The 12,303-nt window shown below is 37.8% G+C and overlaps 1 protein-coding gene across 1 annotated transcript; it reads right to left on the reverse strand.

Annotated features, from left to right (window-relative positions):
• Nucleotides 1–423: 423 nt before the first annotated feature.
• BCL10 (BCL10 immune signaling adaptor) lies at nucleotides 424–10,752 on the reverse strand. The gene is made up of 3 exons (XM_016146041.2): nucleotides 10,440–10,752; nucleotides 3,946–4,234; nucleotides 424–2,189 (listed from the first exon to the last, which is right to left on the reverse strand). The coding sequence occupies exons 1-3, from the start codon at nucleotides 10,494–10,496 to the stop codon at nucleotides 1,837–1,839; spliced, it is 699 nt and encodes a 232-aa protein (XP_016001527.1). The 5' UTR covers nucleotides 10,497–10,752; the 3' UTR covers nucleotides 424–1,836.
• Between the last annotated feature and the right edge of the window lie 1,551 nt (nucleotides 10,753–12,303).

Raw genomic sequence — 12,303 nt, forward strand, 5'->3', positions numbered from 1 at the left:
AACTTACCCATACTATTAACTTTAGTTAATAATAATGAATCAAGACCCATTAATCAATTCTAACAAATGTACCACACTAATGTGAGATGTTAATATAAGAAAAAGGAGGAGACGGAATATACAGGAACTCCGAATTTTCTGCTTGAGTTTTCTGTAAACTTAAAACTGCTTTAAAAAATAAAGTCTATTTGTTTCCCAAAAAAGCAATAAAATGATGGGCTCAAAGGTATCGTTTTATATTATGTGATAATATGCTATCTGTGAAAAGGAACTTTTTCACTGCTGCATTAATCAACCTAGTAACCAATTGCACTGTATCATATCAATCACTCAAAGTTAAACATTTTTGGCAATGGCTGGTTTTCAGTGTTTAAAGGAAAATAACTGATTTTATAAGATTCAGAAAACTCAAAAGCCTGAGTCTGTTAAAACCTTAATTTTATTGTCTATGTAGTTATTCAACAGTCTGAAAGAAAACTCCATGTTATTAACTCTAAATATCAGGGCTAGAGCATATCTAAATATCTTTGATTCTGAATAAGTCCTATTTAAATAGAAAAAAGTAACTGCATATCAAATTTTAATTAATGAGATGGAAACTCTACTTCCACTTGAAATGTAATGTCACTATTTTCATATGCTACATTGGAGGTAAAATGTGTTTCTCCATAATCCTTAGAAAACATTTATACAAAAATTCATCCAGTCTTAATTTTAAAACAATATGTCAATCATCTTCGTAATTGATAAATTCACCAGTTTATCCAGAAATGCAACTTGATCTTACAAATTGAAATATTTTCTCTATAAACTAGTATGTTTTATTTACTTCCTATTGAAAAGTCTGAAACTTCCAAAATATAGCACCACAATTTAAAACTTTTTATTGTTAAAAGCATATTTCCATCTTTGCTTTTTGCAAGTAATGGAAATATATTAGATGGATTTCAGTTAGAATGATAATTTAAATGAACATATGAGAACATAATTTACAAATGCATACAATTAGTCAAACTTTGTAATGTAACTAAAAGACAAATCTAGTTAATAGGCTTCTTATTCCAAGTAGTATTAAAAACAGAATTGTCACATACACACGCATACAACATTTTGTTCTAGTTATTTCAACTTGTATAGTGGTCCTCGTTAAAAAAAACACTGTAAAGTACAGGAAAAGTATTTTTAAAAATCTCATCAAATGACAAGTAGTAACGAGTTTTTGCCAAGATTTTTCTTTAGGAATGAAAATGATAAAGCAAAGAATGTGAAAATCTTAAGGAAGTAACATTTATTAAAGTTAATAAGAAATATATCTTGGCAAATTGAGATCTTAGGTGGCTCACACTGCATCAGATGTTTCTCTGCATGAGAAGGGGACGCTGTAAGTGTCTATAAGCCAAACTGAGTGGGAAAGAGATTTTTTTCCAGTACACTGGCAGTTTTCTCATCAGTGACTGGCTTTTATCGAATAGAAACTGCTTAATCCTAAAAATTTCTAGCACAAATGCACTGAGAAAAAACATTATTCCCAGCTAAGGCTCTATCCTCAAACACAGATGTGTTCTCTATTAAAATTAGTCTTAAAACATAAAAAATGTGAAAATACTAAACACCTCAAAAACGAAAGAAACAGAAAATACTGAAAAATACATGATTGACATGAGTTACTTCAACTATCTGAAAGTATGTTTTTATTCCAAAAGAGTCTATTTACAAAGCATGCTTACATTGCATTTTAAAAGATATGTATTGGATGTTATTAAGTTAGTTTAGCAATTTTCATAAAAAAATTCATATCCTTTCAAACATATTTTGTCATTTAAAAAACTGCAACTGTCATTGCCGTGAAAGAGCACGTGATCTTAAGGGAAGAAACATCTCACTAGAGTTTCCACAAGTTCCTTCTTCCAACTGCAGCTCTGGTGGCAAAGGAGGAGCCCCAGGGTCGCCAGGCCGGGGAAGCGTAGTGGAAGAGAAGGTAGGATTTTCAGTTCTGCCTACTTCTAGAACAGGCAAATTCAGAGAAGAATCAGTAGAAAAAAAGGGGGCTGTGCTGGATTCTCCTTCTGGATGGTACATAACAGTAGATGCTCTCAGTTTTTCAGAGAAATTACTTTCATCTGAATTTGACCTAGAGAGGTTGTTTGTGGCTCCATCTGGAAAAGGCTCACAGCTGCTACATTTCAGCCCTACAATAAAATTAATCAGATATCAGTGAAAAAGTAACAAATACAATTGAGTCCATGCCCATCTTATTTTTTTTTTAAAGATTACGAGCTAGGTACCACACAAGCAAAATTTAAATAGCAATTTATAAATTCTGTCATAATCCATTTCACATTTCATGTGTTTTTTCCAACAACTATTAAGTGTACTATTATTTACTCTTTCTAGATAAGGCAATAGTCTCAAGGAAGCTAAATCACATGCTGTAATTCACATTTGTATACTTATATACTTAACCACTGAAGGACCTGGAAAATAATTAAGTAGCCCCTAAAAATTTTCATAAAAGAAGTAGCTGTCACAACCATATTCTTTAGCATTCTGGCACCAAAAAAAAAAAAAAAATTACCCAATTAAAACAAAATTTAAACATGGCATATGCTAAAATTCTATGAGTTAATGTCAATTACTGATTCTTGAATCACAGGGTATTAGAAGTGGAGGAGTTTTAGAGGTCATCTGGGATAGTTTTTCACTATTAGAGATGAGAAAACAAAAGCCCAGTACAGTTAAGCCATGCCCAGAAATCCAGGACTACTTCATGGGAAAGTGAGAAGCAGGTCCCAGGTCTCCTCTTCACATTAAATGGAGAATGTCTGTTTCTCAACTTAACAATTTACTTAAATGACAGTGGTTGTTCTGATCAAATAACTTTACCATATCCAGAGGATATAGCTAACAATTAGCCTTGGGGGTAGGAAGAATAAACATGAACACAATTTATCTTTCGTTAAACTTAGCAAATATTCAATACCTAACTATCCACAGGGACAGAACCCTCTGAGTTGTCACATTTTATGTAAAACCTGTAAAGTCTATAAAGTATATTTATAAGTACTTTATTCACATTAGTTTTCCAACTTCACAATATATTCAGCATTTCTGTCCCATGGTACAGAAACTATTTTCTTAAATATGGCCTAGAAAGGGAAACTTCTAATGTGTTCCAGCATGGACTTACAGACTGTGAGCTCCTTAAGGGCAGAACCCTAAATTACTCATTTCTGTATCCCCAGTGCCTAGAACAGCTTTAATAGAGCTATATTATAGTCACATTTAAAACTTAGGTGCTCTAAAGAGATGGAGAGCGAAATAGAGGTTTAGGGGGAGGGAGACTTAAATTGCGCAGGCAATGCCATACAACATTCCAATCACTGAGTATGCGTGCTCTGGGGTGAAGGTGAAACAGGAGAGGTGAATCTGCTTCATCAATCTCAGTTCCTATGCCTCTCTCATCTTGCCAGATTGAGTGTGATTCTAGTGTTTAAAGTTATGTATGATCTATATAACACGATTCTTAAAAACATAAGCCAACTACTTCATCTCGTGATCAACTGGAGAAAAATGAACAGAGTTGGACTTATTAAAATACTTTGCCTATATACTATTCATTACGTGTGATGTACATTTTCAGAGGTTACTTTTGAAAAAATTAACCTTACATTCTGCTGACTTTAGAAACAAATCCTGTGTATACTGTGGGACTTTATTATACATTTTCTATAAATGGTATTGTAAAATGAAATATAGAATATTGAGTGATATTCCACTTTTCCAATGTAATGACATCATATAAGATTAAAATGTACATTGAATGTAATTTTAAAGCTTAAACTTTCTGAATAAAAATAAATGATCATTTCTGAATTTTCTGTTTAGCAATTTACTCTTAAAAGCATTGTTACATTTAATGAACTCTTGGACACCTAAGATATTTACCTTTCAGATGTTCTAGTTTTATATTTCGAAGTTTTAGCACTTCATCTGTAATCTTCTGAATCAGGAAGTTCTGTGTTTTTTCTCGCCGAATAGATTCAACCAGGGTATCTAGTCCTTTAGGGTTTTCTTGTAAGTAGTCTAACAATTTTCCAGCCCTTTTTCTACTTGATGTTCGGCAAGAAATTTCTTCAGTGTCTTCTCTACTAAGTATTTTTTTTGCACGTAGATGATCAAAATGTCTCTCAGCTATGATTTTTTCACACAGGTATACACGCAAATTTTCTAAAGCCTAAAAGACATAAATGTATGTCAATGTTATTTTTTTAACACCTAAGGAAATCACATAGGTGATTATTAGTTAGGAATATTAACTGGTGGGAGAAACATGCTGAAGTCAGGAGGCTCAGGCCTACTAAAATGCATGCTAATAAGATGAAGTTCCAAGTAGAAAAAAGTAGGTCTAGATACTCCTCATAGCTCTGCCCTGCTCTGATCTCATTTTCACACCTATAAATGATGACCTGGCTATTGTGAGGAGGGGTTGTTCTAATCTAGAGGGACTGGGTCTGTGGAAAAATGCCTGGTACATAGTAAGTGATCAATAAATGCTAGTGATAGTGACAATGACAACTTATTCGACACACTTATGAGCAAAAGGCAATGGAAGATCCTAGCAGTACCCTAGCAAATGGTGACAGAAAAGTAGGCTAGGTGAAGGGTTCCTATAGGTCTCAGTCCACTGAACTCCCATATTCATTTATTTATTCAAATAACAAACAATTCATATATATAAATACCTAGTATGCCAAGTGCTGAGCATGCAATCAACAAGACTTGAATCTGCTGAAGGCTCTCTCTGGGTGTAAAAATGGGAGCAGAAGCTTCCATATATTTTAGTTATCAGTTATCAAAGAATCCAGCATTAATCAGGACCAGAGAAGATAACTTAGTGAGGGGTCTCATAGCTGATAACTTTCTCATGTGTAACTTTCCATCTTCCTAGAGTAAAATCATTAAAAACAAAAAGAAAAACAAAAAACTCCAAAAAAAACCCCCAAAACCCACTAACCTAAAAGGGCCCATAATGTGTCTATCTTTGGAGTCAGGTGGAAAAACTATACTCTGACTCAGGGAGTCAGTTGGTAGAAGGGATGTAGAATGATGTGTTTGGAGGGGGGTGGGGGTGGGGGTGGGGGGGATGGGGTGGGGGAGCGGGGAGAGAGACCTAAAGGAATAGTGAATGACAGAAGAAATTGAAGAAATAAAAAGAAATTATAGAAAATAGGCCTAGATCTGAGAAGTTCCTAAGGGGGCTCAATAAGCAGAAAGTTGACATGGGCCACAGTAAATGGCATTAGTAGTTCAATGTCAGTGACTGTATCCTAGCTCTTCCATTTATTAGATATGTGATCTTGGGTAAGGAACTTCTCTGTGCCTCAGTTTTCTCAATCGAGATGAGGAATAAATTAACACTTGTAAAGTACTTAGAAAAGTGCTCAATAAATGCTTGTGGTGGTGACAATGATGATTCATTTGACTCACACTTATCACAATGAGCAAAAGGCAATAGAAGATCTTAGCAGTACCCTAGCATATGGTGAGAGAAAAGTAGGCTAGGTAAAGGGTTCCTATAGGTCTCAGTCCACTGAACTCTCACATTTATTTATTCACATAACAAGCATTTCATATACATAAATACCTAATATGCCAAGTGCTGAACATGCAAAGATCAACAAGACTTCAATTCTGCATGCAGAGGGCATGTGGTCTAGTTGGAGAGTACATACCACATACAAGCCAATAATTATAAGACAATGTGATATGAACCAGGAAAAAAAAAAGATTATGTCAAGTACTGGGGAAGCACAGCCAGAACCTGGGAAATTTACAGAGGCTACGCTTTTGCTAGAGGCATGAAGGTGCAAAACAGAAAAACACTGAGAAGTTTGGGTAGTTGGAACACATGCTGAATGTGAGAGGGTGGTGAGAAATGCAGGTAGGAAGGAAAATTGGGTTTGGAGCATGGAATAATTTTTATGACATGTTGAGGAACACACATATTACTCTGTAGCCAGAAGACTCATCCGAGGTTTATAAATAAGAAGCAATATGAAAACTTTTACAGATGATGAGTGGGGACTAAAAACTGAGGTCAAAGGAGACCAATAAGATTATTGTAATATCATAGATAAGATATATTGTGTGCATCAATTTAAGCTGTGGGAATGGAGAGAGAGAGACTAGGTTTAAAAGATGAACTCCCTGAAAAATCTCATCTGTTGTCATTCTAACACCTATGTGCTAATGATTCCCCAAATTGTGTATGTGATTGAGACTGTCTCTACCTAGACATCCAAAAGGCACTTAAATTCAACATGTCCAAAATCAAATTTATCTTCCCCCATACTTTTCTTCTGATATTCTCAACTCATTTGGGAGTACCACCATCCATCCAGTCATACTATAAACCTACAACTGATCCTTTACTTTTCCTCTCTTTCACTCATTTGTCACATATGCTCACCCATTCACCAAGACCTGCCACTCTACCCCTTATATTTCTCTAATCTGCCCATTCATCTTTATTATTAGTGGTACTTTAGTTCAGGTCCTTATCATATGTTATATAAACTATCAGCAATGGACACCTAGCAATACTTCCTACTTCTCTCCCTGCCACTTCAAATTTCTCCTTTATACATCCATCAGATCTTTCAATTTTTCAAGAGAAAATGGAAATCTGGAGTGTTATATGAACTCTAATAAGAAATGTTGTCGATTTTAAAAAATTTAAAACACAGTATTCCGCTTGACTTAGAAGGATAAATTTCCTCAAGAATGGCAGAAAGTAGAGAAGTTAAGAGCATGGCTCTAGACGTAGACCAGCTTTAGTTCAAATCTCAAATCTGCCATATATTTCTATGAGAACTAGGGCAAGTAACTTAATCTAATTTTCCAGTTCCTTATTGATAAAATAATACTTTGAAGGACCTCTAGAACTTGAGGGACAGTGCATATGAAGGCTTGATACAATCTCTGATACAAAGTAAGTGCTCAATAAATAATAGCTATTTGATAATGGCAGACAGGGTGCTTCATAGTATGGATTCTACCTACCTCTCCAGCGTACTCTATCACCACCTCTCTCTGTCCTTATGTTGTACCTAAAACTATTGTTCATCATTCCACATTTCTTTACATTGTTGTTACAGAGGTTGTTACCTCTGTGTTGTTTTTCCTTCTCATACCGCAAGTTGTTATTCATCCTTTAAGATTCAAGACAGTGGTCATCTCCTTCAGGAAGCTTTACCTAAATTCCCCAGACTAAGTTACGCACCCCTTTCCTCTGCCTTGCAGTGCCCCGTGTATACATTTCACTTTTTTATATTTTAGCTTTCCACTTCTCATCCCCCAATTCATTGCCAGATATTTTCATTCTGTCCCGCTACCCTTCTCAAAGTCACCAGAGACCTGCTTAAAGCCAAATCCGATACTTTTCAGTCTTTGCCTTATTTCTCAGCAACATGGACACAGTTAAGCACCAATTCCTTGAAATATTCTTGCCCTATATGCATAACACACTCTCCTGGCTTTCTTCCCATCTGTATAGCTATAACTTCTCTTTTTAAAACTCTTCTATAATCTCCCTTCTCCCTTCTAGCTTTCAACTCCCTAGATGAACTCATTTAATTCTGCACTTACATTTCCAGTTCAGATTTCTCTTCTGATCTTCACACTCGTGGGTCTAGTTGATGATCCGACATTTCCACTTACTAATCTGATTCCACTCTTCCTCAACTTCTACATTCAATCCATCATAGTTTTATCATTTCTATTTCAAAAATGCATCTGGAATTCTCCTATTTCATCCATTTCTACTGCCTGCACCCTGATCCAAATTACTATCATCTCTCAACTATATAAATTCTAAGAGTCTCCTAAGTGGTTTTCTCTCTTTTTACTTTTGTTCTCCTCGGTGCATATAACAGGCAGAGGGATCTTTTAAAAATATAACATAATTCAATTAGCACCTATCACATTTGGGAAAAAAAAAATCCAAAAATTTGACTACCATCTGTAAGACCTTTTATGATAGGGCTCTAGCCCACCTTCCTAACTTTACCTCAGGACATTCTCTGCCTTCTTCCAATTTCCCCAACTCACTAAGGTCTTGCTTGTTTTAGGTCCTTCGCAAATTCTAACCTGCCTAGAATGCTCTTCTCCCAGTTCTATTATACCCTTTGGGAACCAGTTCAAATGTAACCTTTCCTGACAATCCTATCTCAAGTAGGTGCCCTCTATTATTCTTTCAATATCTGTTTATCTCCTTCATAGAATGTATCATAATTTGTAATTATACATTTATTTGTTTTCAACTCTAATGATCTACATGTTTGAAGCAGGCAAGAACCACATATGTTTTGTTTTACTCTGTATACACTGTACTTAGCATAGTGCTAAGTAGTGTTTTGGATGAATGTAAAATTCGTTGCACTTATTTTATAATTTGTAATTATCCTTTTATGTTTATCTCCCTCCTTCCAAGAAATCAAGCTCTTCTGAAACCAGGATTGTATCTTAGTTTCAAATTTTTAAACTGTTAGATTCAACTACAGCCTCACAGCAGCATGTAATCCACATTAATGAAAATGAACTAAATTCAACCAAAAAGATGAGGTAAACAGATGGAAAAGAGAGAGAGGAAGAGTATAGTCAGGAACTGGGAGTTTCCAGGAGGATGGGTAGTGGTATACCATTCATCAAGACAGAGAATACAGCAGGACCAGCAAGTAGTTTTGGGGTAACAAAAAGTTCAATTTTAGACAACATGAGGAATATACAAGATATAAAAGTGAATTTCTAGTAGGTATTTAGAAATAAGTGCCTATAGTTGAGAGAGTAGGAAGATCAAATATGTGGATGATAATCTGAAAACCTAAGGTTATAAATCATTTTCAAAATATCATGAAAAAAATTTCTAAGGAAAATATGTCCACATATTTTTTTTTCCTCATAGACCTCCTGAAACTTATCAATGATTCCCCAAGGTTATGAATTTCTGATATGGCTATAAAATGAAATCATGGAGACAGCTAATATCAATGAATTGATAGAAAAAAATAAAGATCCGGAAGCCACTCTTCACATATGTTTGTGTACAGGTATTATATCCTTCCACTTGTAATGTCTCGTTGCCTGTTTTATTAGCTGTAAAATGGGAATGACAATTATCTTCCTTAGAGATTACTCTAAAGTCTAAATGGGAACATTGTAAACTGTGGGATGCAGCATCTAGAACATAGCAAGCCCAGCTCCTGAAATTCATGGTTTTACTGGCACAAATCTTGAATAAGACAACTCATTCACTCTACATTGTTATCAATGTCCCAGTCTTATCTCAACTCAAATGTAAAGCAGGGGCCTGATCTTCATTTTTTGTATTTTTCCAGACTCACGAACAGTACTTTTCCATATAGTAAGTGTTCCAGAAATATCTGCTGAATGAGGAAACTAAGGCACAAGTCCCAGTCGTTTCCAGTTTCTTTCTGCTAATGAGTCATACCAAGTGTAATTATGAGTACAGTGTAATAAACCCTACAGGGGAGGGAAAAGGGATTTGAAGCAGATAAACATTTAAAAAGCTGTTGTTCTGTCCAGTTCACAAAGATGATTTTGTGATTTTTGTAGTGTTAAGCCAGGGTACATTTCATGGTGAGTTTGTTTTTAATTTGAATTCACATAAAGTATTTTAGTGGCACTCATATAGGTCTCATACGGCAAAACAACTAAAAGCAAAGGAAAAAGAGAAACAAATCATACCTCAAAAAAGCCATTCTTTGAGAATAAATATTAAGATTTTCGGCAGCATCCAAGCAGAAGAGCAAAACTTAGTTACAAAATTATTTTTGACGTTTGCTTGTAAATTAATTCTCAACTACATGTATTCACCCCCCTCCTCTCAATTTAAATATGTGGGCGTTTGCTTACTAGGGGAATTCCAGGTTGTGCTTTCAGCTGTTGAGCTTCCCCCAACCCCCTTTGCAAGAGTTTCACATATATGCTCCATGGCTTGGGATCCTTTATCTGGTTCAGCCTTTGCTCCCCAGCAACCTGGGGCGTCTGACTCAAAGATGAACCTGAGCCTTCGATCCCGCAAAACGCGTCGGTCCCTCAAAGCGCAGGAGGGTAAAATCAATAGGGGAGAAGTGGGAAGTGGGCAAGAAGCAGATTGCGAAGAGACGCTCCAATGAAGGTTTCAGAATCCCAAGCCCTGCTTCTAGTGATTTAAAACGTGGATTAACAGGTCGCCAGGGGATCACTTCCACCAAGGCCCCTCGGATGCAGGGCTCGCGGTAGTCCGGTCCGTCCCTCCCACCCGCGGGCTCCTCCTCCGACTCGGACTCTGGGTTTCCGCTTTCCTCGCCCGAGGGGCTGCAGCTCGTCCCCGCCCGCACCCAGCCTGCGGGGCGCCTGGGCAAGGCTGTGCTACTCACATCCTTCTTCACTTCAGTCAGGTCCTCCTCAGTGAGGGACAGTGCGGTGGGCTCCATGGCGGAGGGGGGAGATGGCGCTTCTTCCGGCTTTTGGAGCTCGCGCTGCGCCGCCCCGCCTACACTAAAGGCTTCGGCCTCCGGATGAGGGGCGAGAGGCGGAGGCGGAGCAGGTCGGGCGGAAGAGGGCTGCCCCTCTGGAAACTGGGGGCTCGGAAGTCTAACTGTGCCGCTTCCGGCTCTGCCTTTCGGGCCAACGGCGCGCGGACCGTGACCTCCCGATGCGACTGTCAGCAGCCGGAACCTTCCTTCTGTGAGAGGCTCCGCAGGTGCCTTCCCCGTCGTCAGGGCCCGCCCCGTCTCTGCGGCAGCCAATCGCTGCCGGTCCCCGGCAGCAGCCTTTTAGGAGCGGCTCCGCCCACAGCCCGCAGGTCTGTGGCCGCGGGTTGCCTCCCGGAAAGGAATCGTTTCCGTGGGTGGAGCCCGTTTCGGCTACGCGCCGCGGGCACTCCCCGCCTTCGCAGACTACTCCGTGGTGCAGTCTGGTCTTGGGTGATTTGTGCCATTGGGTTCCTCCTCTTTTCCCAGACCCTGCCCTACCATTTCCTGTTGCTGTGTTTGCCCACTCAAGTTTTTTTAATTATTTGATCACACGCAGGCACGCGCTCATGTACCCTGCTCCCTCCCACCTCACAGCCTAACTACAGTACTAAAATATTTGAAAGAGAAAAACCACCTACGATCCCACCACTGTAACACCTAATTTTATCATCTGCATACTTTTTGGTCACTATTATAAACGTATTTCCTTATTTATTAATCTGCGTCATGAAGCTGTCTACCTCCTTAAGGCTACTGTGAAAATTAAATATCAAATGTAAGGTTCTTAGAGGTACTTGGCACACGGTATGAACTTAATTTACTATTTATTATCTTGGATTACTCAAACATTTATTGAGTCCTCACTAATATGTTCTAGGCGTCTGTCCTGCAAGAGCTCTCATTTTATTGGGGGAGACTGATAGCTAGCTATTCCCAGAATGGTATTCTAATAGAAGTGTATAGAACACGACATGAGTAATGTGGGTGAGAGGCTCAAAACAGCCCTGGGCCCAACCATTATTTGGACGACATGCTAAATAAACTAGAAATAAACTAGAGGGCATTTGAAGCTACAACGGTAGATAAATATAACAAGAGAACCAGAGACAAACTTGGGAACCCCAGCATTTAAGGGACGGGACAGCAAAAGAACCAGAAAAGAAAAATGTTGCCAAAGCCAATGTAGTTTTGATTACAACACAGGGATTCTACGTTTAACATTATGTCATGTGTCTTTTTCCATGTTGATACACAATATTTTTTTCTGATTGCTTAATCTTCCATTGTCATGGTATTACCCAATTTACTTAACCATGTGTTCTTTCATCTCGCAAATACTTATTGAATGTCAGCTAAGTGCCAGACGCTCTTCTAGGTAATGAGGAAACAGCTGTAGACAAAATAGGAACATCGTTTTTCTCCCGGAGTGATTGGGGCAGAGCAGATAGACATTTGAAAAATGTTACATAAATTATTTATTATGTTAGAAACTGATTAATACTAAGAGAAAATATAAAACGGGACAGTAGGATGAGGCTTTCTGGAGTGGTAAAATTTAAAATAGTGTGGTTAATGAAGACCTCCCTGAAAAGATGAGATTTGAGTTAACAATTAAAGAAGTGAGGGAATGAGCCATGTGGACATATGGAGAAAGAACATATGAATATAGAGAATAGCCAACGAAAAGGATCCAGTGTGACTGAGAAGGAGGTGAGGTCCTGTGTGCCACTATAGAAGTTTACTCTGACTTTACTCTGAGTCATAT

This window comes from Rousettus aegyptiacus, unplaced genomic scaffold (assembly GCF_014176215.1).
Source record: "Rousettus aegyptiacus isolate mRouAeg1 unplaced genomic scaffold, mRouAeg1.p scaffold_m13_p_1, whole genome shotgun sequence".
NCBI classification, from domain to species: Eukaryota; Metazoa; Chordata; class Mammalia; order Chiroptera; family Pteropodidae; genus Rousettus; species Rousettus aegyptiacus.